The 27,790-nt window shown below is 42.3% G+C and overlaps 1 protein-coding gene across 1 annotated transcript in view; it reads right to left on the bottom strand.

Annotated features, from left to right (window-relative positions):
* Positions 1-27,100, bottom strand: part of AFG3L2 (AFG3 like matrix AAA peptidase subunit 2) — a 29,960-nt gene extending 2,860 nt beyond the window's left edge. The window contains exons 1-15 of the mRNA XM_054381522.1: positions 26,978-27,100; positions 20,427-20,526; positions 19,090-19,158; positions 17,646-17,761; positions 16,629-16,781; positions 14,087-14,161; positions 12,348-12,472; positions 10,089-10,362; positions 9,405-9,542; positions 6,367-6,520; positions 5,740-5,847; positions 5,466-5,591; positions 4,268-4,378; positions 3,015-3,130; positions 1,906-2,106 (exon numbers count right to left, since the gene is read on the bottom strand). Of these exons, the coding sequence (XP_054237497.1) occupies positions 1,906-2,106; positions 3,015-3,130; positions 4,268-4,378; positions 5,466-5,591; positions 5,740-5,847; positions 6,367-6,520; positions 9,405-9,542; positions 10,089-10,362; positions 12,348-12,472; positions 14,087-14,161; positions 16,629-16,781; positions 17,646-17,761; positions 19,090-19,158; positions 20,427-20,526; positions 26,978-27,100 (1,989 nt within the window). The remainder of the gene's footprint in view (positions 1-1,905; positions 2,107-3,014; positions 3,131-4,267; positions 4,379-5,465; positions 5,592-5,739; positions 5,848-6,366; positions 6,521-9,404; positions 9,543-10,088; positions 10,363-12,347; positions 12,473-14,086; positions 14,162-16,628; positions 16,782-17,645; positions 17,762-19,089; positions 19,159-20,426; positions 20,527-26,977) is intronic.
* Between the last annotated feature and the right edge of the window lie 690 nt (positions 27,101-27,790).

Here is a 27,790-nt window from a genome sequence, read left to right as displayed (position 1 = left end):
ACACCCCTCTACAGCCTTACAATGATTCTTATCTTGCCTGATTCATTACTGAACATTTACTCCTCTGGCTACCAGATGAGGATGTTTTAAGTTGCATTTTACTCCAGCAGAGACAGAAATAAGTTTGATCTGCTATGTAAGTATTCACTCTACAGCCACTATTATGGATGTGATGGTTACTGAAGTGGCACTTCTCTGCTTGGCCTTGTAGGATGAATACAGATATGTCAAAGGATATTCAGCATTAGAACCAAACATCTTAACCTGCTTCCTTAAGAAAACTTCAATACTTTTACTTAAGCCTTCTGGAGACAAGATGTCTGGTTAATGTGAAAAAGTCTATACTTAAACATCTCATTTAAAATTGAACAAGAGTCACTGAAGATCCCATAAAATTACTATTAACAGGATTTCACTGCACATTTACTTCCAGGAGTGGGGCAACAAGAGGCAGCACACCAGAGACTAGGAAGTGGGTGTGATTTGAGGGTGGGGGTTAAGTGTTGTGCAGGGGAAGTGTTCGTTAACATGCCTCACCTTGCTCACCTTGTCTTCTGAAATGACAGCTGTTGTGTTGATGCAGGAAATGGAATAATGCACCTGTGTGTAGCACAGAGCTACACTTAGGTGAGTCATTACACTGATAAGATTGCAAGTTACTCCTCTAAGCTAGTTAATGTGATACAAATGAACCGGTCTTAGTTTCAGCAGCATCAACTGAGAGCAAACACTGCTTCAAGACAAGGGTTTCTGGATTTGGTTATTCAGGGGAATCCAAACTAGGTCTTCAAAACAGGGCAACTGTTAAACTAGGATGAGATAACCAAGCCTGTGCACTAAATTCCATTTTAAAAGTACTCAATTGCCACATGTATTTAAAGCCAACTGCAGCACATATGTTCCCGTGGGCAGATCATAGAATCACAGAATTTGTTAGGCTGGAAAAGACCTTTAAGATCATCAGTTACAACCACTAACCCAACACTACCAAGTCTGCTGCTAAACCAGGTCCCTCAGGACCACGTCTACACATCTTAAATACCTCCAGGGATGGGGACTCCACCAATTCCCTCAGTAGCCTGTTCCAGGGCTTAACCACTCTCAGTGAAGAAATTGTTCTTAATATCCAATCTAAACTTTCCCTGACACAACTTAAGGTGACTTCCTCTTGCCCTCTCATTTGTTACTTATGAGAACAGACCGCCGCCCACCTTGTTACAACCTCCATTCAGGTAGCTGTAGAGAGCAAGAATCATAGAATGGTAGGGGTTGGAAGAAACCTCCAAAGATCAAGCCCAAACAGTTTCAAACCATCACACCCCCTGCAAAGCAGGGCCACTTAGGGGGCAGGTCTCCCCTCAGCCTCCTTTCTCCAGGCTAAACAACTCCTGTTCCCTCAGTTGCTCCTAAGACATGTTCTGCAGCTGCTTCACCAGCTTTGTTGCCCTTCTCTGGAACTGCTCCAGCACCTAGATGTCCTTCTTGTAGTGAGGGCCCCAAAACTGAACTCCATACTCAAAGTGTGGTCTCACCAGCATTGAGTACAGGGTGACAATTTTGCCTGGTCCTGCTTTTCACACTGTTTCTTGTGGAGGCCAGAATACTGTTGGCTTTCTTGACCACCTGGGCACACTGCTGGCTCATATTCAGCTAGTTGTCAACCAAAAACATGTAGGATAATCAAAGCCTACTGCATGGACTCTTGCTGTAAGACTATGATAAAATACTTGAGTCATCAGCATCTCTATACAACAGCAGCATGTTTATTCAAATAATATTTGTTGAAACTAGGCTTTTGAGGGACATAACCTGATCAAGCTCCACCCTTTCAACATGTCAGTAGTAAGTAGTAGATAAAGAAAACAGTAAGGAAAAAACAAAACAATGGCTCACTTAGGCACATACCTGAGCATATGCACTCTGGGTCACCTTCTTCAAGTCGTCTTGGGCACCAGTTGTAATTCTTCCAAAGAAGATTTGCTCAGACACACGTCCTCCCAGAGTCATGCACATTCTGTCCAGTAGCTGCTCTTTGGTATAAAGGTATTGTTCTTTGGGTAAATACTGAGCGTAACCCAGGCCTTTACCACGTGGGATAATAGATACCTGCAGTCAAAATTAACATATTGTTAGAGCCTGACAGTGATAAAAGCCATCAAGCAGTTTTTGGTTTGATTTAGTTTGAATATCACAACCTACACAATACTCACCACCCTTGACATTTAATTCAGACATTATTTCCATTTATGGTTTTGATTTGTTCTATCCCTTAAAAGCTCTGGCTAGCTCTAAGCTGGGATAACAACCACTAGAATATCTGGAAAAGAAAGGTAAGACTATTGTCATATCTTTTCCAAAGACTGTACGATTAAGTCTTCTAATGGAAAGCCAGAATTCTTCTAGCATTATGTATTGGGCTTTAAGCATTCTGTAACAAACAGAGTTTCTCATCAGTCAGAGGAGTTTCTATGTTTACTGGAGTCCTTCCTTCCAGTAGGAAACTGCACAAGATGAATTTTAAACCCGAAAGTCAGATGAGACTAAGAACAGAATCAAAACTGAATATTAAAGCAAATTTGGAAGGTTAGGCAGCTTCTTCCTTTACCTTTGACTTGTCAAGCTGTGCATCCAAAAAAGCGAATTAAAACTGAAATCAGCCTCTGGAAGATCATTTTTACAGTTACATTCCTGAAGAGGCATCTACCTGCATAAATTTCTAAGATAAACCACCAACCCCTACTAAAAGTCTCAGAGGAGAAGCAGCTATCAAGACTCATGAGAAGATCAGTTCCCCTTCACTTTCCAAGGTCATGTATAGTACAAATCCTGTAACAACTGAGCCAGAAGTTAAGAAATCTACAAGAAGTGAACTAAAAAAAGAGTACTAAAAAACTTACATACTTACACTATCCTTTGTGAGATTATGTATTTTAATACCCTTTTAACATTGAGGGGGGAGTGAATATGCTGTCCATGCTACTATTGCACTCCTAGTTCAAGTGAGTTTCCTTTACCTTTAAAAGTGGGTCAGCATGTTCCAAAAACCATCCTGCAACTGCATGTCCTGCCTCATGATATGCTACTGTCTTTTTCTCCTCTGGCTGTAGTACTTGGGTCTTCTTTTCCAAACCTTTACAGAAATAAATTTGATTAATACTTTCAGACATATTTCTCCACTGAAATCTCTTATTTAACTTAAAAAGACAATGAATAATACTTAGATAACTCAAATATATTCTATTCAAAAGGTTTAAAAAAACCAACAAAACCAAAACTTGGAAGTTTTAGAAACGTCTAAGTGGCTAATCTTCTAGGTTTTATTGTAACCCACTTAGTTTCAGCATAAGATCTTCAAATGCTCAAAGTTCTTTTAACAAAACACTGCCACTTTCAAAATGAGAGCATTTTCTAGATTCTTCCAGGCTGACAGCAGTGTCAGCCCATTCTGGGGTGTATTAGGAAGGCTGTGGTTAGTAGGCTGAGAGAGGTTCTCCTACTCTGACCTGGTGAGGCCACATCTGGAATACTGTGTCCAGTTCTGGGCCACTCAGTTCAAGAAGGACCTCAGGAAACTGCTTGAAGGAGTCCAGCACAGAGCTACAAAGATGAAGTGAACCATCTTCCTTATGAGGAGAGACTGAGGGAGCTGGGGCTCCTTAGCTTGGAGAAGAGGAGACTAAGGGGTGACCCATTTGTGTTTATAAATATGTAAAGGGTGAGTGCCAAGAGGAGGGAGTCAGGCTCTTCTCAGTGATGCCAAATGACAGGACAAGGGCCAACGGGGGAAGTTCCATGTAAACACAAGGAAAAATTTTTTCACTGTGAGGGTGACGGAGCACTGGAACAGGCTGCCCAAGGGGGTGTGGAGTCTCCTTCCCTGGAGATATTCAAGACCTGCCTGGATGTGTTCCTGTGTGATCTGGTATAGGTGCTCCTGGCAGTGGGGTTGGACTAGATGATCTTTCGAGGTTCCTAACATGCTGTCATTCTGTGAAAAGCGTTGCTAAATCTCAACAGCTGTTCCTTTTGCCATTTTGAAGAGATCAGAAAAGCCTACTGATGACATTTCTCTCCCTTCCCCTTTCTCGATTACAGAAGTCATCAACTGACAGGATACTTTTTTACATCTCCAGTGTGTTTAGGAGAGAAGAAATATACAACTCTGAAGAATATGAGAAAGATTCAAAGCATGTCTTTCTATTTAAATATAAAAGAAGTCACCTCTCATACTGCAGTTTTTGCGAAGCAATTGGTGCTATTCACGTACCTCCAATAACTCTTTCAATGGCTTGCTCAAAATGCTTCTGGTTGATAGCATCTGAGAGATGCCTTGCAGCAATTAAAGCAGCTTCATTACAGACATTAGCAATATCAGCACCTAAAAGCAGAGAAGGTATGAATGACTGATCATTTTCACAATTTTCTCTGTCTGGTATAAAAGTTTCTAATTCTAGACATGGTTTTCTATAGATTCTCTTAGAGCTGGAAGCTTAAAGGTCATTCTCTCTGGGTTAGTTCATTGCACATGGCATAAGTATTTAAGAGATATTTAAATACACATATTACTCTTATAAGGCTTTAGGATTTGTCTCTTCTTAGGTAGATAGTTACCAAACAGAGTTTCTTGCCAACAAAGTACTTGATTTATGCTGCCTTCCATAAGCTGTCTACAACAGACATTAGACTAGTATGTACTTAGCAGATTAAATTTCCCACATATGGATTCAGTACAGCTCAGCCCTTGACGTATCTTTAGAAGATATCCCTTCCCAATACTGACTTTGATCCATCCACTTCTTGTTAACATTATTTGCAGTAATGCTACTAACTTAAACTTGACAGTAGTCTCAAGGAGAAGGACTTAGGGGTGTCAGTTGATGAAAAATTCAGCATGAGCCAGCAATGGTTGCTTGCAGCCCAGAAGGCACCCATGTGCTGGGCTGCATCAAAAGAAGCGTGACCAGCAGGATGAGGGCAGTGATTTTCCACATCTACTCTGCTCTGATGAGACCCCACGTAGAGCACTGCAGCCAGTTCTGGGGCCTCCAACACATGAAGGGTATTGAACTACTGGAGCAGGTCCAGAGGAGGGCCACAAAGATAATCAGAGGACTGGAGCACCTCTCCTATGTGGACAGGCTGTGGGAGTTGGGGTTGTTCAGCCTGGAGAAGAGAAGGCTCTGGGGAGACCTTATAGTGGCCTTCCAGTACCTGAAGGGGACCTACAGGAAAGCTTGGGGAGGGACATCTTCAAGGGCTTATTGTGACAGGACAAGGGGGGTGACTTTAAACTGAAAGAGCTTCTTCCTGATATCCAGTCTAAATCTACCCTCCTTGAGCTTTAATCCATTCCATCTTGTCCTATCAATACAAGATCAAGTGCAAGAAAACCAGGAGGAACAGGGAAATCAAGTATCTACAGCTGATACAGTAAATGCAGAACAGTGGCATTAGGAGTCACTTACCAGAGAAACCAGGCGTTAGTGATGCAAGTTTTCTTGCCAGGTCATCTTTATTTAAGACAGTGTCTAACTTCAGAGGTCTAAGGTGAACTTTGAAAATAGATGCTCTTCCTTTTATATCTGGGGGCCCTTTAAGATTAAAGAGTACATTGTTAAGTTTTCACACACATATACTCTATCTGAATGCGTGTGAGGAAGTTACACATGTAAATAGCTGCAGCAGCTTCAGTGGTGTTCTGCAAATGCTGAAGCAAAGAGCGATGCAGATCAAACTTACCGATGTAAATCTGTCTGTCAAAGCGTCCTGGCCTCATCAGAGCAGGGTCTAAAATATCTGGCCTGTTAGTACCTGCCAAAATGACTACATTTGTGGTTGTGTTAAACCCTGTTGAAGAAATGTAACAAGGAGAAAATCTGTGTAAATATAGTTTCCATGACAAAAGTAAAAGACTGCCTACTTTACAGGGCCACAAGAACTGATAGTCTAAACAAGTGATCTTAAAGCTGAAAATACTTCTGTTTATTATGAGTCTTGTCCACACAAAAATGGCCTTGGGCTCTGCTTTGTGAAGTGCTGTTTATCTTCAAAATGCAGCTGCTCAGGAACCAGCACAGCTAGCTGTTTTAGAGACAGACTGATTCCATGCAAAGAATTCTTTTTTTTGGGGCAATTCTAGTTAGACAACAATTATCAGATGCAGAATGATGAGGGTTTTTTTCTGAATCAGTTTCATCAAAATGAGTCCCCATTCTTCATCTTAGGAAGCAAGGAAGCACACTGACATTCCCTTTGTATTTAACGTAGAACCCAAATCTTAGTTAACAGAATGGTTAACCACTAAGTGTGTTAGTTCTTTCCCTTATACTTGCTGTTATAATGTAATGCTAGAAATTAAATACTTACCATCCATTTCTACTAGAAGCTGATTGAGTGTGTTCTCTTGTTCACTTTGTCCTCCAAAGTTGCCCCTTCCTCTCTTCCTTCCTACTGCATCTATTTCATCAATGAAGAGAATGCACGGGGCATTTTTACGAGCAAGAGCAAACAAGTCTCTGACCTTAATAGGAGAAGACAGTATGTGTCAGATGGGTTTGTCGGTAGGAGGGAAAGAGGTGCATCAGTAACAGCATCACTACAATTAAGAATGTTTGTTGTAAAGTATTCTGAAGCCTCCAGTCAGCTCTCAAAGGCAATAGAAAGTTACCTTGTAGCCACTCAGCAAGAACCACTAATACAAACGCCCACTGGTTGACAAATCCTTCTTCAATCTATAACTTACAACCACTCAGTAACTTAAAGCCTTAAGAAATAACCACTTTTTCTGTATCACTGAGATAGATCTGCTTCACCTCTAAAAGGCTCCAAACTTCACAGATTTAAAAGCAAGATTTTTCTTTCAAGCTCTTTAATGCACAGTATTACAAGCAGGACTGGAATGTGAGTGGCCATGCTACCACACAGTAGCTCTTCATACCCAGAGAATAACAGAACAGGGTGATGTAGCTCCTACAGGGAGCTTAAAGCTTACTTTCAATCACTTACCTTGGTACTCTGACTATGCTGTAAGTAGTACTGACTCTCAGCCACCCCTTCTTTCCATTACATGGGCTAGAAAATAATGAATTCACCTCCAAATATTTATTTGGAAGCTATATTAACTTCTGCAGGTCTGGGAAAATGCCTACGACCTAAGCAAAATAACGGGGTTTTTTGACTTTCAGGTAAGTTAAGCTATTACTGATCAAATTCTACTGTAGTAGCTACAGCACAGTGCACTTGCCTTGAAGATGTAACATTCCAGTGCTACTCTCCTGGCAAATACGTCTGAGGGACCTAATTAAAGCCAGTTTAGTGAGTTAACAGATCTGCAACTAAGGAATTGAACTGGAGCAAACAGGAAATTAAAAATTAGGGAGGAATTTTGAGTGGGAATTACATGCAGCTCAGAGCTTTTACTATGTGTGTTAAGAGCTGCAATTTGAGAAGGCTTCTCTGATGACAAACAACATACAGCAGATGTGAAGAGCTGTGAATTTTGGACAGCACGTGCTAGTACACAAAGTCACCCTGATTTGCGAACAGAATTTGAGGAAAAAAAAAAAAATAAAGCATGAGGAGAAAAGTGTCAGATGCTCAAAGGGAACTATCTTTTGGCTGGGAAGAGACGGAGATCCAACCTTATCTGGGTATACAAGGCTGTATATCCAGAAATATCCTGTGTTCAGCTCTGGAGCCCCCAACACAAGAAGTGCAAGGAACTCTTGGAGAGGGTCCAGAGGAGGCCACAAGGATGATCAGAGGGCTGGAACACCTCCCCTGTGGTGACAGGCTGATAGTTGGGGCTATTCAGCCTGGAGACGAGAAGGTTCATCTGCACAGACCAGCAGCAAAAGGTTAAGTCACTTTGTTCTGGAGTGTTTCAGGTATGTATTTACAACTACAGGCAGTGTAGTTTCCGAGTACCATTATTTCAGGATATGTAATACTTTATAGAGAGACAGTAGAATGGAAACTGATCCATATCCTCTGCTGAAGTACCTTCTCAAGTCCTACTCACCTTCCATACATGATCACTATCTCCATACCCTGAGTTTCCAGCTGTCACTTTTCACTCACCATACATGTTTTTTACCCCATTACCTGTTTTAGCATCTATTTCACCACTCTATATCCACTCCTTCCCATAGCCGTTATTTTGCTAGTTTCCTTATGCATTTCCAACCTGTCACTGCATCTTTATTATAGAATCCTCCACTCCCAACTAGCTTCTGCATTTAATTTTCTGAAGAGCTCCTGTTATTCTCAATTCTAGGCTCTGTGGCTACCTGCATATGTCTCCCATGCCTCTTCCCTTTCCACAGCTTTACAGAACTTACTCAAAATGAGTTTTCCTGTGAATTTTCACAAGACAAAACCACATAAGAGCTATTCCCTGTCAAATTCCAAATTCAAATCAAGAGCCTAATGCATTTCCATTTATTGCTGGTAGAATTAGTTTTTAAACACAAGTAAAAATCATGGCACACCTAAGTCTGTTCACAGAATGTGCAACAAATCTTAGTTTTCTATAAGTATGTCACGGTGCAGTATACTTTTCAAAGCTTAAGATAAGTTATAGTTGGAGTGTGGTGAAGGTAAGAGCTGTTGGAAACAGAGTGTAAATTTTGGACACGATGAGGAATGTTTTTTGGTGATACCAAAATCATGTGTAATTTGTTTATGGAATATTTTTCATCAGATTGAAGTGTCCTTTCTTCCTAGACAGGAGAATGTAGATTTAAACCTGCATGTTTAAAATGTGGTTACAATGAAAAAAAAAACCCCAAACAATTAGAGAAAAAATGGATGCACTGGAACAGAGCTAACACACCCCACCTAATGATTTCAATAAGCCGATTAAGAGACTTAAGGCAAAAGAGAACAAAAAAATTTTAGCCATGGTATTTATTTAAACTACCTGGTCTCCAGAAATCAATCATTAACTCCATGACCCCTGGACTCCCATTTCAACTAGAAACTCATTTGTGTGTCTCACACAACCATTTATATAAGAGTCTGACAGTACAAAGAGAATAAAGTTCTTCAAAGAAATAGGAATGATTTAGAATATTAAGAGACATTCTCACAGCAGTAGTCAAATAAGCTACTTATTTCTGATCTAGCCAGTAAATTTACTTCAGAGCAGAGCTTGGAGTTCAGTTTTTGCTTTCTAAGGTACTGCAAAGAGATAAACCCTTAAGGTCTCAATGGCCTGCAATCAGATACCAAACTGCATTTGCTGCATTAATGAAAGTTACTACTATGAATCTTGTGTTTAGACAAGCATCTGACATCACTTGTAACCTGCACAGATGAAAGAACTTCAGCTATAAGCAAACAGTTTGTCTCCCAAACCTGACAGCAACCAATACTGAAAGAAAAGAGCAAGGCCAAAGACTTACTCGAGCTGGACCCACACCAACAAACATCTCCAAGAACTCTGAGCCGTTGACTGTGATGAATGGCACATTAGCTTCTCCAGCTGTAGCTTTCGCTAGAAGTGTTTTCCCAGTACCTGGAGGGCCTGTCAGAATTGCCCCCTGCAAGAGAAACAGCTCTATTTTCCTCATGAAGAAAACATAATACAAACTTAGGAAACAGCTTACTTAAAAGATCTACATGTTATGAGTCCACTGGCTCTTCTACCACAGTCAAAACTGTGCAAGGAAACAAACTGAAGATTCATCTCTCATTTAAACCAGCAAAAGGAAAAAACCCAAAAAGCTACAACATTGTCACACTGTTTTAGATTTACAGGAACGGTGTTTTCTTATACTGACAGTAGCAATGGTATGTCATCAGATGGGCTCCCATGACAACAAAGCCAAATTCTACATCATTTACATAAAACAGTGATGGTGCACACACAACCCATCTACGATTTCTGACCCACTGTGAGCAAATGATGAATTCCATGAGGCAAATTTTCTGGCACCACATTCTTATTACTGGCACTTAATGTCTGTTTATTTTCTTTCCAATTATGAGAAGAAAGAAGCTGGAAAGCATCACAATGCCAGCATTCCTAGTCCAGTTCAAGTTACTGAGGTTTGACAAAAGAATAAAGTCTGTTATCTCTTCCTTACCTTTGGAATTTTTGCTCCCAGATCTTCATATTGTTTGGGATTTTTCAGAAAGTTAACAAACTCCATTATCTCTAATTTGGCCTCTTCGCAGCCAGCTACATCTTTGAATTTAACATCAATTTCATCCTTAAGGACTTTGGCTGTGGTTTCACCCACACTGAAGAGTCCACCCATTCCACGCCCTGCTCGCCCTAGGCCTGCAGGACCTCTTCTTAATGTGTACAGTAAGGAACCAATAATCAGGATTGTAGGCAGCAAGCTCAGGAGAAATGACCTGTGGAGAGAAGCCAAACAAAGCAAAAAAACACCTATGTTACAAGAATCCATTACTGCACATGTACAAAATGCTGGTTCCATCATAAGCAACCCTGAACAAATTCAGGCCAAACACTCCATTAACTTGTAAAGTTTACATCTTTGCAAGTTGTTCAGATTACGAAAGACGTTTGAGAACAAAAGAAAAAAAACGTTCTGAATTACAGAAGCCAAACTAGCCAAAAAACCTCTTCTAGCTACAACTAAACGAAGACTTGGAATTAATTTTTCCTTGCCTATCCTCCTTCCCTCACAACCCTTGGAAAATGTAAATTAATAATCTCAGAAGGTAGCACATTTCTACACTTAGTGTTTAACAAGTGACAGGTTTGGGGTTTGTTTTGTTATTTTTTGGGCTCTTTTTAAACTAAACATGTCATCTAGTGATGTTGATGGGTTTTACAGAAAACTGCAGTACCTAGTAAACAGAGGTAGCTCATTTTCTGTGCCTTTCAGAGGCAAATTCCCAGGACTAGTTTACACAAATTATTGTCTTAAATCTTTATTTTCTTCTTTTTTTTCCAAGTCTCTATTTCCTTTCCTAATGTCTCCAGGCTTTTTGTTTATTGCTGTGGTTTTTGTTTGCTTTTGCCTGTTTTTTTGTATGTGTTTGTTTGTTTCCTTGTTTTATTACTATTAAGGCTCTACAAAGGGATCTGGACAGGCTGGATCAATGGGCTGAGGCCAGCTGTATGACACTGAACAAGGCCAACTGCTGGGTCCTGCACTTGGGCCACAACAACCCCATGCAATGCTCCAGGCTTGGGGATAGAGTGGCTGCAAAGTCACCCAGCAGAAAAGGGCCTGGCTGTGTTGGTCAACAGCTGGCTGAAGATGAGCCACTGTGTACCCAGGCATTCAAGAAGTCTAACAGCACCCTGGCCTTTATAAAGAATAGTGTGACCAGCAGGACTAGGGAAGCCATTTTTCCCCTGTAGTTGGCACTGCTGAGGCCACACCTCAAATACAGGGTTTGGTTTTGGGGCTCTCACTACAAGACAGACATTGACGTGCTGAAGCAGGTCCAGAGAAGGGCAACAAAGCTGGTGAATGATCTGGAAAACAAGTCTCATGAGTGGCTGAAGGAACTGGGATTGCTTAATCTGGAGAAGAGGAGGCTGAGGAGACCTTCTCACGCTCTAGAACTACCTGAAAGGAGGTTGTAGTGAGGTGGGTGTCAGTCTCTTCTCCAATGTAACAAGTGACAGGAAGAGAGGAAATGGCCTCCAGTTGCACCAGGGGAGGTTTAGGTTGGATATATGAAGAAACTTCTTCCCCAAAAGGGTTGTCAAGACCTAAAACAGGCTGGTCAGGGGAGTGGTGGAGTCACCATGCCTGGAAGAATATTAAGGACATGTGGATGCAGTGCTTAGGGACACGGTTTAGCAGCAGACTTGCCAGCATTGGGTCAGTGGTTGGACTTGATTTTAGAAGTACCTTCTGACCTAAACAATTTTGTGATTTGTTTAATCATCCATTTCTTCCCATTTTCCAAGGCCATGCAATTTGACTTCTACTGAATTTATGGACAGAAATTGGTGCACATTGTATCTCAGATGACATTTTTGTAGTTTTATGCCGTATTTTATCCATCCATGCCAAAGATGGCATGAGTGTCATCTCTGAAGCTTTACAGCTGTGCCTGCCTGACCCCTGCTCTAGGCCAAGTCACTTGGAGGAAGGGCTTAAATAAAGGAAGGACTAATAGCAAAGAGAAACATTTAGGTAACAAGAAACTATATTTAGGGTAAGAGGAAACAGATTTCTGCACAGACAAAGTACTGAACAGCTCCTCTTAGAGTTAACATTCAGGAATAAATTCAAGATAATGGTTATTCTGATTAACAGTGCCACCTAGTGAGGTGTACGGTCTCACAACGCAAGATGTTCTGCTGTAAACATCCATTTTTTTTTCAAAAAGAGTTCTTTAAAGCAACTTCTTACCCATCACTCTCTGTTGCGTAGACGACAGGCAATCTGTTCTCCACTTCTATGCCCAGATCTTGCTGCACAGTTTCAAGATTCCGTTCAAAGGTGTCCACGCTACCAATATTAAACCAGACGTACTGCTAGAGGAAAAAGCAGAGATCACCACAAAGTGCTCTATCTTATTTCAGCTTCATTACAAGCCAGCTTCTAGCACATACGCAAGCAATTCTCAGAACAGGTTCAGACCAAAATTGAGTTTCAAGCTGCCTTGTCAAGTGTGTGACTGATTTAAGATGCACCTAATAAACCTGAGGCCTACCAAGCTAAATCTATCTGTCACAGCTTCTATGGAAATGATACACTCAACAGTTTTGGGGCACTTTAAATAGACTGAAATCTTCGCTTCTCCATGAATAAATGGAGGTAGGTAAACAGATCTTCAGGAGGTAGCTATGTGAGAATGACACAGAGCACTGAACTGGCAAACACAGCAGCCATACAACCTAGTATTTCACCTGAAGGTCTCAGCTTTTCTTGGTAAGAAAGACAATTCTATGCTTTTGGAGTCCATACTAGCTTTAAAATTAACTGCCTTCCCAAGACTGTGAACTTTTGTCATACAGAAAAAAAAATCCCAGACATTACTTTCAGACAGCGTTGGATTCAGTTTTTCAAGAACATCTCCCTTTTTGCACCATGACTTACCCCTACTTACCCTAATATTGAAAAACCCCGAACACCACCAAAACCAACCAACATAATATTAAGAACTTCTCTGCTTTAGCTAACTCTGCTTTCTGCCAGGGGGGTCTGGGAGGGAGGCCCCTGGGAGAGAGGCCCCTTCGGAAAGGTCCCCTTTGGGGGGAAGCAAAGGGATCTTGCTTGTGCTTTTCTGTTGATTGTATATATTTGTAAATGTTGTGAATTTTGTATATTTGTACATATTCACTGCATTTCATCGTAGATTGTAGATTCTGCTTGTAAATACAGCTTTCATTCGCTTCCAGACTGAGCTAGCCTGGTTATTGTCGCGGGGGGGAATTTCAGCTCACGCTGACACATCAAAAAAACCCAAACCCCCACACAAACATACTAGCAAAACAAACAAACCAACCCAAACACCCAACAATCCAAGTGGAAAAAAAATATTCCTAAGTAATAAGTGATTGAGAAACTAAGGCAGCTCATGGAATGTGGGCTAAAGAGTAGGTATACAAATAAGTCACACTGAAACCCACTGATGAAGTCGCTGCTGCAGATTTCACTTTACCCCAGATGGACCTTGTTTCAGAAAGTCAGTTAAAAAAACTCTTATTATGCAGGAAGAGGTAACCTGACAAAACTTCTCTTTTGTTTTACAAATAACTGGCTAAAAGCAGCCCAGAACAGAAAAGATCCAATGGTAAGTATGCTTAAGCCTAGGGTTTTCTGGAGCACATTGAGAACAGCAGTTAGAAATACAGAACCTTCAGTAATTTCTCACTCTTCCTGTTTGTGCATTTGCATTAAGAGCATGGTGCTTAAAAAGAATAACTTGCCACAGCTTTAAGATATTGGTAGCAAAACATTTGATACAGTAAAGAAAAATAGGCATTATCCTACAGCATAGGATAATGTAACAGTAAGGTAGAAAAAAAAAATATTAGACTAAGATATTATTAATGCTCCAGACCAAGTTTTCTGCATCACACTTGATCTAAAAAGATCACTTTGCTGCTTCTAGCATCCCATGTACATTTACTAAAAGCCTTTACCCATTCATGAGGAGACTGCCCAGAAACAAAGATCACTCTCACAAAGCGCTTGTTCACCACTTCAAGTCTGTCCACCTGTAGGAAGGAAGAACAAAACTTGTGATGTGTGGAGTATACAATCACTGCACTTCCATCACTGCCAAGAGCTACATACACCAAATATCAACCTGTTCTGTTTCCCAGGTAGGAGAATAAAACTCATGTTGTGGACCAGGATGGCACCACAATCTACAGTTTGCCGTTAGGAATGGCACAAAGGATCACGTACAGAATCAGTAAGCAAAGAATATTGGCACATTAGAATGTGGACTGAAGGAACCCACAGCACACCTCAGCTCAAATCACAGATACAGTTAAAACAATATTTAACTATTTCAGTGCTCAAACACCAATAGACCACACAACTTCAAACTCTTGCATCACCTTCCAAAACAAAGCAAACTGAAGAGAGTAAGGGAAAACTTTGCTGTTACAATTGTTTTCTTCATAAACATAAAAGGCTTTCTGTGTTACCATATTAACCAGAGTAACACCAATTAGATGAAGAATTTAGCTGAGGTAACAGATACCACATAAACTAATATCAAGGATTGAGCTGATGGTAAAAGACATTGTGAGTTGTTAAAATTTGACAGGGTCCCTTCAGAAGGCAACTAACACGTCTTTCCTTTTTTTCTTCCTCTTCCCGTAAAATAACTGGTTCCCACATCTTTAAAGAACGCAAAGCTAGCAATGGTTCTACAAGTTGGGCCTGAAACATTTGCAGGCTTGTAAGGTTGTGACCCTGAACTCACTATGTGTGGCCATTTCTGGCAAAATTGAAACAAAACATGAGCTAAGAAGCCACTCTAGATCCATCCTGACATGCTGCCAAACTCAGTTTTCAAAAGCACATAACCCCAGTAGTGCTTGTGTCTTCTCCCCATTGACTGGCCACCACTATAGCAACCAACAGCATCTGTAGGTACATCTGAATACCCAGAGTACATCTTAGAAAGGCCCAAAAGATTTGGTTCTGTGCAACAACCCACTTCCATAATGGTTTTCTGCAACAAGGGATGAGGCTTCATTGGTTATGACAGCTGAACTATTGTTTTATTGGGCTGGTGTCCTACTGCTTCATGACAAATGTCATCGGTAAGGTGTTCTCACAAGATGCACACATAATTGTCAATTAAGAACAGGACTGCAAGCCAATGTAGGCACAAGGGGAGAAGCATAGAGGGCAGGGCTGCAGAGATCAGTGAGATACAGAAAGGTAGGAAAGAATTGGTTTAGCACCTTACCAAAGTGACGGATGGTAGGGAGCATGCTGTTACCAAAATCCCAGGTCTGGAACCTAGGGGAGGAAGCAAGCCAATGCTTTCCTAACCTGCAGGCAAAGCTACAAACAGGGAAAGAACAGAGCCAAGAACTAGTGGCTCCCGAAGTGGGAAAGGCCTGTGTAAGACACTCAATCTCCTGAACTTCAGGGCAATCACCAACCTATGACTCCAAGTGTGGAAAGCTGCCAAGTTCTATACGGAGATAGGACACTGATGATAAAATTTGATTGCTTCAGCAGGTTGTCCTTCAAGAGGAAGGACAAAAAGAAGAAATAAGAAGGGAGAAAACAAATAAAGGAGGCTGTTTTACAACAGCATCATGTCAATCTCCTGTCCTTGGAAGGGATTCTTTGATTCCCTATGCCCACCTTTCTGTTCACATTGCTACTCCTCAGATTCCCTGAAGAGCTGGTTTAAGGCATGGAACAAGGCTCATGGAGGTGTTGGAGGTTAGAAGCAGGTTTCTTCTGAGCTCACGTATCTGCTCAAGCTATTAGGCCAGCTCATCTGTACTGTAAGACTGTATACTGAGGGACCATGGTTGCACTGTCTCTTCATCAGCATCAACACAAGCTAAAGAGGTTTTACAAAACACGGAGGTTCTGTCCTGAGCTGCCCATTCCCTCTGCTGTCTTGAACTGACAAATCTTCATACAGCCATCCAGAGCAACAGATAAAGGAACTGACTGAGATGAAAGCTTACCCCTCTTCCTTCAAAAGTTACTCTTGGGACAGTTCTCATTCCACAGACACATGAATACAAGTGTAACTCTTGAAAGGGTACTGAGGGAACTGGGGTTGTTTTGTCTGGAGGAAGCTGAGGGGAGACCTTCTTGCTGTCTACAACTATCTGAAAGGAAGTTGGAATGAAGTGGGGGTTGGTCTATTCTCTCAAATAGCAAGTGACACGAGGAAAGGAAAAGCCTTCAAGTTGCACCAGAGGAGGATTAGGTTGGATATCAGGAAAAATTTCTTCCCTCAAAGGAAGAACAGGCTGCTCCGGGCAGTGGTGGAGTCATCACTGCAGGATTTTAAAAGAAGTGCAGATGTGATGCTGAGGGAGATGGTTTAGCAGTGGACTTGGCAGTGCTGGGTTAATTGTTGGACTCAACCTTAAAGGTCTTCTGCAGCCTAAATTGTTCTAAGACAAGCAGGGATGCAGAAATGAACATCTTCAGCACACTTGATTTTCCATGTTAACCCCCCTCACTACTCACCACTCCTTTTGAAAGGTAGTTATTGACAAAGTCTTTCCAGGTGATTTCTCTCCCAGGCACCCTGAAGAAGAAGTAATATACAACCATCGTCCAGAAAAAAGAACTTCCCACTACATACATCCGAAACTCCCTGACATCCCATGGAATGTCACCCTAGGAAATGGGTAAGAAAAAGAGGAGGTGGTTAGAGTCTGTCATACAGCAAGAACATAATAAATACATTCTAGTATCTATTTGTGACTTCTATTCCCTGCCCTCAAGGTTACCACAGAGAATGCAAAACAAAGCTGTGTTTGGTTGTATAAAACCACTTCAGGAACTTCTGAGGAATTGCAGCTCTAGCAGAAAGCTTTTCAAGTGTTCTGCAAATAGTAATTGAACAAATTTGCCCTATGAAGTACATATATAAAAAGTTTGGCCATCTGTTATCAGACCTTCTCTCTCCATTCTACAACCAGTTTCCCTGCCTTCCAGGACTACATGAAAAACCTACAAAAATAAAGGAATAAAAATACTAGGAAAAACCAAAGAATGAGGAAAAAAAATATGCCCACTAAGAAACATCTGAAAAATATTCTCTGTATTCTTGTACTGCCAGATGCTATCATTTTTGTGCTACAGATAATGAGAATAAAAAAAATATGCATTCTGAAAAGAAGTATTCTGTTAAAAACAGGTAACATAAAACTATATTTGACTAATATTTAACCAGGAAGTTTTATAAACTGACATTCTGAAACAAAATAGGAAGCCTTTAAAGGCCTGAGGCTCTACAATAAGAATATTGACTACTAGTAACTGTATTCACATAACTTAAAATCCCTTTAACACTCCTGAACCAGCATTAGATGGCTCTGAAGATATATACAAAGCAGCCAGTTACTACGAAACCAGAGGCACAGGAGACCTAAGGAGGATTTAGGCAATCAGAATATGACTCTAAAATGCAAAAAACACACCAGGTTGTTACATGGGGACAAGACAGTTAGAACCACAGATGTGTTTTAAAGTCAAGACCTTCTGTAATCTGGTCCACCAGTTAGTTTCTTCTTTCTTGCCACCTTTTTTTCCACCACTGCCACCTCCTCCACTGCTAGTTCCACTAGGCTGTCGAGCGCTAGCTTCCTTTGCTTCTAACAGAAGTAAAACATAACAAACAAAACACAACATCTTTACATCTTATACCAACCTCACATTGTTTTTTTATCGGTTCTAAAATGAAAGAGTTCTGGAAAATCAACTAGTTTGCAATGCTCTAATAATTAGGAGGATGTGAGAAACTGCATTTTTCATAGAAAAACAGATATATAGTCCATTAAGTGTCACCTACCTCACACAGCTATGATCAGAAGCGAGGTCTGTAATTATCTAACTGATGACACTTGGGCACCAAGAATGGGAAAAAAAAATGTCCCAGATAAAGAAACCTGTTACGGAGACTGCACAAAATTTACTTCTACTGCACTAATCCAAAACACATGCAAAATTATTTTAAGTTTTTTGTTGATGGTTGGAAGTGAGAGAACCAGTGTCTTTTTTAAGTTGAGTTTGGCTCCAAATAACATCATGTCCCATAATTCACCCCTCCAGGCATACTATGGTCCTCTTAAAGCTCAGGGTTTTATTGGTGTCACAGGTTGGCATCACAGAGACAAGCACAGAACAGGAACAGCCAACTACAGCTGAGGAGTCCATCTTAGTCATTCCTCTACTCATCCAACTCCTGAGGTACCTACATGGTGTAGCATAGCATCATCTGTCAACATAAAGAGGACAAGATGGAGCACAACACTAACTCATGCTCCCTGCAAGCCCAGCTCTTTAAAGAGCTTGCTAGTTTGGGCATCTATATTTTACCAGACAAGGCCTAGTGGAAGGAAAAGTGCTGCTGTTATTGGTCTCCTAAGAGCTTCACTGGGTGGCTGCCCCTGCTCCTCCTTGGAAGATGTGTTGTATGGATGGCTGATGTGGTTAATTTCCAGCTTCACCCTGCTCCTTGTAAAGATAGGCTCCTTCTAGCACTGCCACCACTAACTCCTCTCTCAAGTCGCAGTCTACAAGGCTGGTCTGGCTAAGGAGCTCGATCCTCATCCAGAATGACAATCCTGGTTATTCCACACAAAAAAGGAGTGTTTTAGCTTGCTCTGGGAAAAGCTGAGAACCATACACAGAGAATCTCTGAATGCATGACTACTGTCAACTAACAGGAAACAGAAAACCAAGAATTGAAGGATAGCATTCCAACAGAAGCACAAGAGAAAACAAATGTTATTACAGAAGATATACGCAATATGAAAGCAAATTAGTTTTTACTACATCAATGAGCACTTCTAAACGAGTCTGGCACAGAAACATCTTCCTTAAAAAGCCCCCCAAACCCAACCTCACAATGCTATGCTAAAATCCAGTCTAATGAATACATATTCTACAAAAAGAACTGAAATCAAGCAGCTTTTTGTACCTTTTGTTTCTCCAACAGTACCTTTAGTTCCATTAGCTTTCTTCCCATTGGGAAAATATTTTTCAAATCCTATTAAGAAAGAATTGAAGAGTTTATAATTCTTCTTTAGTTTACAATGCTCCCATTACACTTGTCTCAAGCTCATTCTATACAACAGCACAGGAGCCTGAGGCTGCAATCGTACCTCAAGGTTGCATTCCTGCATCGACTAATCAGAGCTTCACATCATCCAACATAAGGGAAAGATCACAAGAAAAGATCCACCTTTTGGAATGTGCAAGGATCTCATGTAGTAGAAAGCTAAGCCTGAAGGTAGAAGACCTATAGGGGACTGAACTTGATGTATTGCTATTGTGTACGTGGTAGAGCATGATGAATTGTAATTGCAGCAGGAGGAAACGGAGAAGTAGAAAGCACAAAAACCAATGTTGCACAAGTCACTTGAATTCTAAGCTGTCATTATGTTTTAACATCTACAGGCTTTTTAATTTGTTTCAAATCAAAATGTATTTGGAGTACAGAAAAAGAAATGTTTAGATGCCAAGAAAGCATAACTTATGTTGAATTTGGCTTGAGTGTGTTGGGAATTTATATCCTGGGGAATTCAGACATATTTTGTATGAAGTGATATAAACAGTTGTATAAAGGCTCTCTGCAGAGAATCTTACTATTTTGAACAGACTGTGTAAAGCTGAGGAAGGTAAATGGAACTATTTTATTAAATTTGTCTGGCCTTCGCGATTTTTTTTTTTAATTAAAAAAAACAAAACCAAAAAAACAGGGAGGTGGTGGAGTCACCATCCCTGGAGGTGTTCAAGGGGGGATTGGACGTGGCACTTGGTGCCATGGTTTAGATAGTCATGAGGTGTAGGGTGACAGGTTGGACTCGATGATCCTTGAGGTCTCTTCCAACCTTCTTGATTCTATGATTCTATTCTATGATTCTATGGAGCTGGCAACAGAGACTGAAAAATGGTTTTACTCGTCTTTTTGTTGAAGAGCTCTACCAGGTTCCACTAAATAAATCTGTTGATCTGTTGTTGACAAGAAAATATCACACGCACTTAATAATCAAAAGCAAAGCTCTGCTTTAAACCAGAGACAGACAAGCTTAGTTCAACAGAAAAATTGCATGGCCTAGCATGAAGCTGAGCAAGCCACCATCATTCTGTAACAGCTCCTGGTAACCCCATGAATCAATCTTCCATCGCAAGATTAATGGCTGGTTACTACAAGAACTGAACTTCCCCACAGACAACAAACCTACATGGCACACAAATGCAGTCTTCAGCAAGGAACGCAGCCTGCCTCATATCACTGATCAAAGTTAGACTCACCTTTGGGAGGCTGAGAGAAAAGCCTTTTACAAGCAGCAATTACACTCGCCAGGACAGTACTTCTGACAGTAGTAACTCCAGTGCTAACTTCTTCATGGAGCTGAAAAAGACAAAAAAATAAACATAAAACAATGAGAAGGTGCCCCAAAAAACTTCCAGCTCTCTGGCTGTCCTGAACTGCAACTCAGACATTATTTTACAACAGACTTCACAGTAACTGCTGTGGACCAGAATAATGGAAAAGTCTATCAAACAGTAAGGTAAATTTTATTGTTAAAATCAGAGCCTCATCTTACAAACAAAACCACTACAAGCTATGAACACTGAATTGTAGACTTGTTTAGGGTGGAAAAGACCTTTAAGATCATCAAGTCCAACCATTAACCCAACACTGTGAAGTCTGCTGCTAAACCATGTCCCTCACCACTACACCTATATTTTTAAATCCCTCCAGGAACAGGGACTCCACCACTTCCCTAGGCAGCTTGACAATTGTCTCAGGGAAAAAAAAAATCCTGATGTCCAACCTAAACGTGCCCTGTCACAATCTGATGCTATTTGCCCTCATTTTATCACTTCCCACCTGGGAGAATGGACCAACTCCCACCTTGCTACAACCTCTTTTCAGGGAGTTACAGAGAGCAAGAAAGCCTTGCCTTAGTCTCCTCCAGACTAAACAATCCATTTCCCTCAGCTTGCTCCTCAGACCACCTGTTCTCTAGACTCTTCACCAGCTCCACTGCCCTTGTTTGGACACCCATCAGAGAAGGTTTAGGTTGGATATTAGAAGAAACATCTTCATTGAAAGCGTTCTCAAACACGGGAATAAGCTCCAAGGGTAGTGGTTGAATCCCCATTCCTAGAGGTGTTTAAAAGATGCAGAGATGTGGTGCTGAGGGACTTGGTTTAGCACCAGACTTGATAGAGTTAGAGAGTAGTTGATGATCTTAAAGGCCTTTTCTGACCAAAATGATTCTAAAACTGTTAAGACCAATTGTTTACTGTGATTCACCATTTAAGCGCAATGAAGGACATATAATTATATTTTAAATTATTAATTTCTAACAAAACTTTTGGTATCATAATTGAGTCATTAAAACCAGACTGGCTCTGGCCAGCCTCATCTAGTGTGGTGTGTCCCTGCCCATGGCAGGGGGTTTGGAACTAGATGATCCTTGTGGTCCCTTCCAACCCTGACTGATTCTACAACTCTGTGACTGAACTACAATTTTGTTACAGAGAAATCAACCTCCTTTTTTTCCAAGGACATATTTTAGACAAAAATCCCAATATATCCCCTTTCACAGCTTTCACAGCACTTCCAAGGGGAAAAAAAAATAAAATCAGTTATTCATACCAACATTCCCCTATAGGCTGACTTTATTTCTGCCTCCATTCCCTCTGCCCCACAGATGTGCTGAGTCTCCTTTTGTTCCTTTAGATTAGAAGTTATTGTGTCCTGGGCTGCATCAAAAGCAGTGTAGGCAGGGCTCTGCTGAGACCTCACCTGCAGAGCTGTGTCCAGTTCTGGAGCCCTCAGCGCAAAAAAGAATATGGACTGTTGGAGTGAGTTCAGAGGAGGCCACAAAATTATCAGAGCACTGAGCAGCTCTACTACAGGAACAGGATGAGAGTTGGGGTTGTTCAGCGTGGAGAAGCCTCCAGGGAGACCTTATTGTGGCCTTTCACTACTTAAGGGGGAGTCCTATAAGAAAGATGGGGACGGATTTTCTAGCAGGGCCTATTGTGAGAGAGGAAGGGGTGATGGTCTTAAACTAAAGGAGGGGAGGTTGAGATTAGAGAGAAAAAAGACATTTTTTCATGCTGAGGGTGGTGAAACCCTGGCCCAGACTGCCCAGAGAGGTGGTAGAAGCCCCACTCTGGGAAATGTTCAAGGTCAGGTTGAACAGGGCTCTGAGCAACCTGATCTAGTTGAAGATGACTCTGTTCAGTGCAAGGGGGTTGGACTAGATGACCTTTAAAGGTCCCTTCCAACCCAAACCATTCTATGATTCTGTGACTTAACTCAGGAGCAAGGGAAACAGTAACATAAACCAACCACCCAAACCCCAGAAAACAACATGTCCTAGAAACATGGCTCAACCTATCCATGCATGAAAGCAAACATCCACCTCTAGACCTACATTTGTGAAGGAAAGTTCAATGGTAGCACCTCCACAGCAATTTTGTTACAGTCAAGTTACAGTGGCTGTAGACAAAATCCAACTTTTGCATATTGAACAAACATGCAGGATACTAAATTACATGCCAAAATTACCCTAGGAATGTTCACATAGTATTAACTGAATTCTGACTCACAAAGAGTCTCTTCTATCTGGGAGCTTTGCTCTCTATCCCTTGTTAAATGATGAAATACCTTAGACTTATTTCGAGCACCCATTTAGTTCCACCTGCTGAAACCAGAACGTTTCTTTTGCCACAGACTGAGCTAAGAACTCTTAGGCTGCTCAATCTAGTATTATTTAGTGCACCTGTCTGTCTTTGAATAAAGTCTGAGACTTCTTCCTAGAAGAAGGTTAGGGCAAGTGGTACACATCTGTGTGGGGAATAAAATAAAAAGAGCTTCCTACAGATCAACCTACCTGTATTTCAAATGCAAACATGCAGTGAATGCTGCAGCAGCAGATGAAACTCAAAGGTATGTCCAGCAATACTGGCTTCTCCTCTATGCCACTGGTCCTCTCCAACACCAAAAAAATGTGGGAGTTACCTACTCCACAAGCTCAGAGTACTTCTATTTGTAAAGAAACTGGAATATTCAGAAACCTTTATTCCAGCTAAAATAAAGCAACTACTCAAGTTGAAAAGAAAATTTTAAGTAAGGCAGACCCAACTGCCTGGCTCAGCTAGACCTGCATTTGGCTTAGTAAAGACTTAAGATATAGTTTAAATGGGTTGGAAGGGGAAGAGAAGGAGGGAGCAAAGGAGAGAGCAAAGTGTAAGCAGATAGAGCTTTGGGGGTAGACTGGAGTAACGGAACTGGTTTGTTGCTGGATTGTCTCTACAGATCCCAAAGTCCATGAACAAATGCACAATTATCTGTCAAGTTAATATGCAGGGAGCTGAGTGGCTTAAAGTTGTTCTGAGATAAGGGAACAACTGATTTCATGAAACATTCAGTACATCCACTGAGTCTGCTTTGATGCTACCAAAAGGTCCATGTGAGTCAATCTACTGCAACATACAGCTTCCTTTCACCACAGCATTCCCAAATGCAAAAGTAGTTAAAACCTCACTACACAGCTTTCAACTGCTTGGATTGTTTTTTTACTTTTTTTTTGTTCTTTTTTCCTCTGTAAATCGTCAGCAGGAAAACTGATCACATTGATCCTGATATAGAACCTGGCTGTGTCTGGGCTGGCTGGCAAGAGGAATGCCAGAACAAGCTTAGCTGATACAAGCACACGCACAGCCTGAATAGGGGAAAGCAAAGCAAGCACATTGTGACTGGATGCTGGTTTGAGCTGTGTACCAGGAAACTCTGCCCAGCTTCTCTTAGAGATGAAAGAACTGTCATAGCAGATAAAGAAAAAAAAATCCACCCCCCCTTTTTTTAGGCAAACCTTGTGACACTTTCCTAAAAAAAGAGGACTTTTTTAAAAATAGAGGTTCAAGAGGTTCAAGTTTTACTGCTCCAGAGTACAACATAAACCCAAGACCTGTAACACCAAAGAAGTGCCTTCTCCACAAATCTAGCATTACGTAAGCTAGCTAAATTTGAATAAGTAGAACTAGTGACTTGACAAAAACTTTGTAATTGCATTTTTTTTTTAAACTGACGCTACACAAAGCAAGAACAGAAAATTCGAAGCTAGGAAAGCAAAAGACCAAGAATCCATGAATTCATAGAATCACGGAATGGTTTGGGTTGCAAGGGACCTTAAAGATCATCTGGTTCCAACCCGTGTCATGTGCAGGGACACCTTCCACTAAGACTAGGCTGCTAAAAGCCTCATTCAACCCAGCCTTGAACACTTCCAGGAGTGCGACATTCACAACCTCTCTGAGCAAGTTTATAGCTTTACCCATGGTCAAGTATCAAATCAAAATAAATGAAGGTCTTAATTACCTAACAGGCACCAAAACATATCCCCAAGAGCATTTTTTGGGGAGGCTGGCTAGAAAGAAGGTAAAGAAAACTAATTTAAATATAAGTTCCTCACTTTTTTAAAAAATAAAAAAATAATAAAAGAAGTAAGGAACCTATGTTCTATTTCAAATAAAAACTCATTAAATTTTTATTGACAGAAACAAGAATTGGCTTTCTGACAGATAAGAAGCAGTGCTGGTTTATTTACTGTTGTAGTGATGTTCATCTCTGACCAAACACACCTACAAACTTCTTATTAAAAACAAACATGAATCTATACTTAAGGCTAACTCACTAACATCCTTATCTACCACTCATCTGATAATTCTCATTATCCTAGTAATAATCCTCTTAATTGTAAAGGTGCAGTTGTGCCCCACTGTATGCTACAGAAAGATTAACCATCCTGCCCAAGATGCAGGAATCAAGCATCTTGTGAGACTAGGACTACTGTGTCCAGCTCTAGGGCTCCAAGCATCAGACATGGACTTGCTCAAACAGGCCCAGAGGAGGGCCATGAGAATGATCAGGGAGCTGGAACACCTCTGCTACGAGGAAAAGTTGAGAGAGTTGAGATTGCTTAGCCTGGCAATGAGAAGACTCTGGGGAGACCTTACTGTGGCCCTTCAGTATTTAAAGGAGACCTACAAGAAACATGGGGAGGGACTGCATCATGGATTCTACTGATTGATTCCCCTTCTACTATTGTGGCTGGAGAGCAGCCAGGTGGAAAGGGACCTAGGGGTACTGGTTGACAGCTGCCTGAACATGAGCCAGCAGTGTGCCCAGGTGGCTGCGAGAGCCAATGGCATCCTGGCCTGCATCAGGCATAGTTTGGCCAGCAGGAGCAGGGAGGTCATTGTACCCCTGTACACAGCACTGGTTAAGCTACACCTTGAGTACTGTGTCCAGTTCTAGGCCCCTCAGTTTAGGAAAGATGTTGAATTGCTGGAGCATGTCCAGTGTCCAGAGAAGGGCAACGAGGCTGGTGAGAGGCCTTGAGCACAAGCACTATAAGGAGAGGCTGAGGGAGCTGGGGTTGTTTAGCCTGGAGAAGAGGAGGCTCAGGGGAGACCTCATTGCTGTCTACAACTACCTGAAGGGAGGTTGTAGCCAGGAGGGGTTTGGTCTCTTCTCCCAGACAACCAGCAGCAGAACAAGAGGACACAGTCTCAAGCTGCACCAGGGGAGGTTTAAGCTGGAGGTGAGGAGAAAGTTCTTCACAGAGAGAGTGGTTGGCCATTGGAATGGGCTGCCCAGGGTGGTGGTGGAGTCACCATCCCTGGAGGTGTTCAAAGGGGGATTGGATGTGGCACTTGGTGACAGTCATGAGGTGTAGGGTGACAGGCTGGACTCGATGATCTTTGAGGTCTCTTCCAACCTTCTTGATTCTATGATTCTATTCTATGATATGACCAGGGAGCATTAGGAAAAAATTCTTTACCACGAGGAGAGTAAAGAACTGGACCAGGCTGCCCAGACAAGTTGTGGAGGCTCCAGACTGGGAAGTGCTCAAACCCAAGTTGGATGGAGCCTTGCTCAGCCTGGTCTAGTAGAAGGTGTTACTGTCCATGGCAGGGACGTTGGACTAGATGATCTTTAAGGTCTCTTCCAACCCAAAACAGTCTATAATTCCATCTCCCTTTCCCAAGCATTAGCCTGTCAGTCATTCCTGAGATGACAGCATAACAGTAAAACAGATCTCATAACAGTTGACAGTTTAAGTCTTTTTACAAGAATGAACACCCAGCCATCAGGATTTATAAGTGGATACTAGAACAGCAGGTTGTAATCCACACCGTTCTCACAGCGTCCCACCCCAGAACGCAGAGGATCCACCACCTGCTTTCTCTTTTTCAGCACGTTACTGTCAGTCACGGACGCTTCAAACTCCACAACAAATCGCTCAGCCCACAAACCCATTTACCGCGAATCATCACCACCCAGAAAACCCAAGAGAGGTACTTCAGAGTTAGGCGGAACGCATGGTGCGAATAGCTGCTGGGAACCGGGCAATACTGGCAGGTGTGGCGGCAGCAGCAGCTCTCAGATGCCGCCTCATCCTCCGTCTCAAAAAACAGCTCTCCCTGGGACACTCCAGCAGGCGAAGAAGCCGGGGGTGTGCCTGCACACAGCCTGACTGCCACTGTTCAGGCCTAGAGACGCCGCACTCAGGTCCATCCACTGACCCTCGCTCCCCGCCGCCCCGAAGGGCAGGAGCCAAGCAGACACCTTCACCTCCGCCGAAGGTGGCGAAGACGAGGTGGGGAAGGCCGCAAGGAGCACCGAGGAATCCTCTGTCCCGGACAGCGGATCTCGGGCAGCAGCGGGACGGTTCCACACGCCAACACAACAACTGAGACCCTCTCCCTCCCACCCCACTGTGCTTACGGCCCTCAGGTTGGGGAGCGGCCGTCTGGATCCGCGCCCTATCCCTCACCTGTGTCAGGCAGGGCCTTGCCCCCAGCAGGCCCCTCCCGCAGAGCAGCTGTTGCAGTAGGACCCCAGGGGGCCCCCGACGCCGGCAGCTCCCCCGCGCCAACAGCAGGTAGCGGTGCGCCATGGCCGAGGCCCACCGCGTCCGTCGGCTCACCGCGTCCGCCGCCCCGCGCTGGCGTCGCCCCACCCCTGCCTGCGACGTCTGACGTCATGACGCTATAGCTTCCCTTTCCCCTACGTCCGAAGGACCCCTGTGAGCCACACCCTATTCTGGCCACCCGCCCCCTGGCGGCGGCCCAATCTGACCACGCGCACCGCCAGCCTCTCCCCGCGCTGAGGGTTACGGCCGCGACGGCCGGTCAAGGACGGGCTTGTTGGGCTACGGGAGTGGTGTCCGTTTATCCTGCAGTAGCAGTGTATATCGAGGTGTTCGCTAGAACGTTGCTTTGTGTCAACAAGGCCAAGTGCGAAGGTCCTGCGCTTGGGCCGAGACAATTCCTGATCTAGTTGAAGATGTCCCTGTTCAACGTGGGGTGGTTGGAGTAGCTGACCTTTAGAAGTGTCTTCCAACCCAAACCATTTTGATTTTATGAAAGGCCTTTTGGTGACTTTAGGACCAAGCCCCAAATTCCAAAGACTCAGAGCTCGAAGCCACGTTTTTAGAGCACAAACCCTCCGGTTTTGGGATGAAAACCCATTTTTCACTTAGCCTCGTTTCCAAGATTCGAAGCCTTTTTAAAAAAGACTAAAGCCTTAGTTTTCCTTTCGAAATCCTTCGTTTAGTCCCCAAAGCCTCATTTTAATCTCCGCAACT

The sequence above is a fragment of the Indicator indicator genome, chromosome 6, assembly GCF_027791375.1.
Source record: "Indicator indicator isolate 239-I01 chromosome 6, UM_Iind_1.1, whole genome shotgun sequence".
In the NCBI taxonomy this organism is placed as follows: domain Eukaryota; kingdom Metazoa; phylum Chordata; class Aves; order Piciformes; family Indicatoridae; genus Indicator; species Indicator indicator.
The sequence above is the reverse complement of the archived record's forward strand: the minus strand, read 5'-3'. Positions and strand labels throughout refer to the sequence as shown.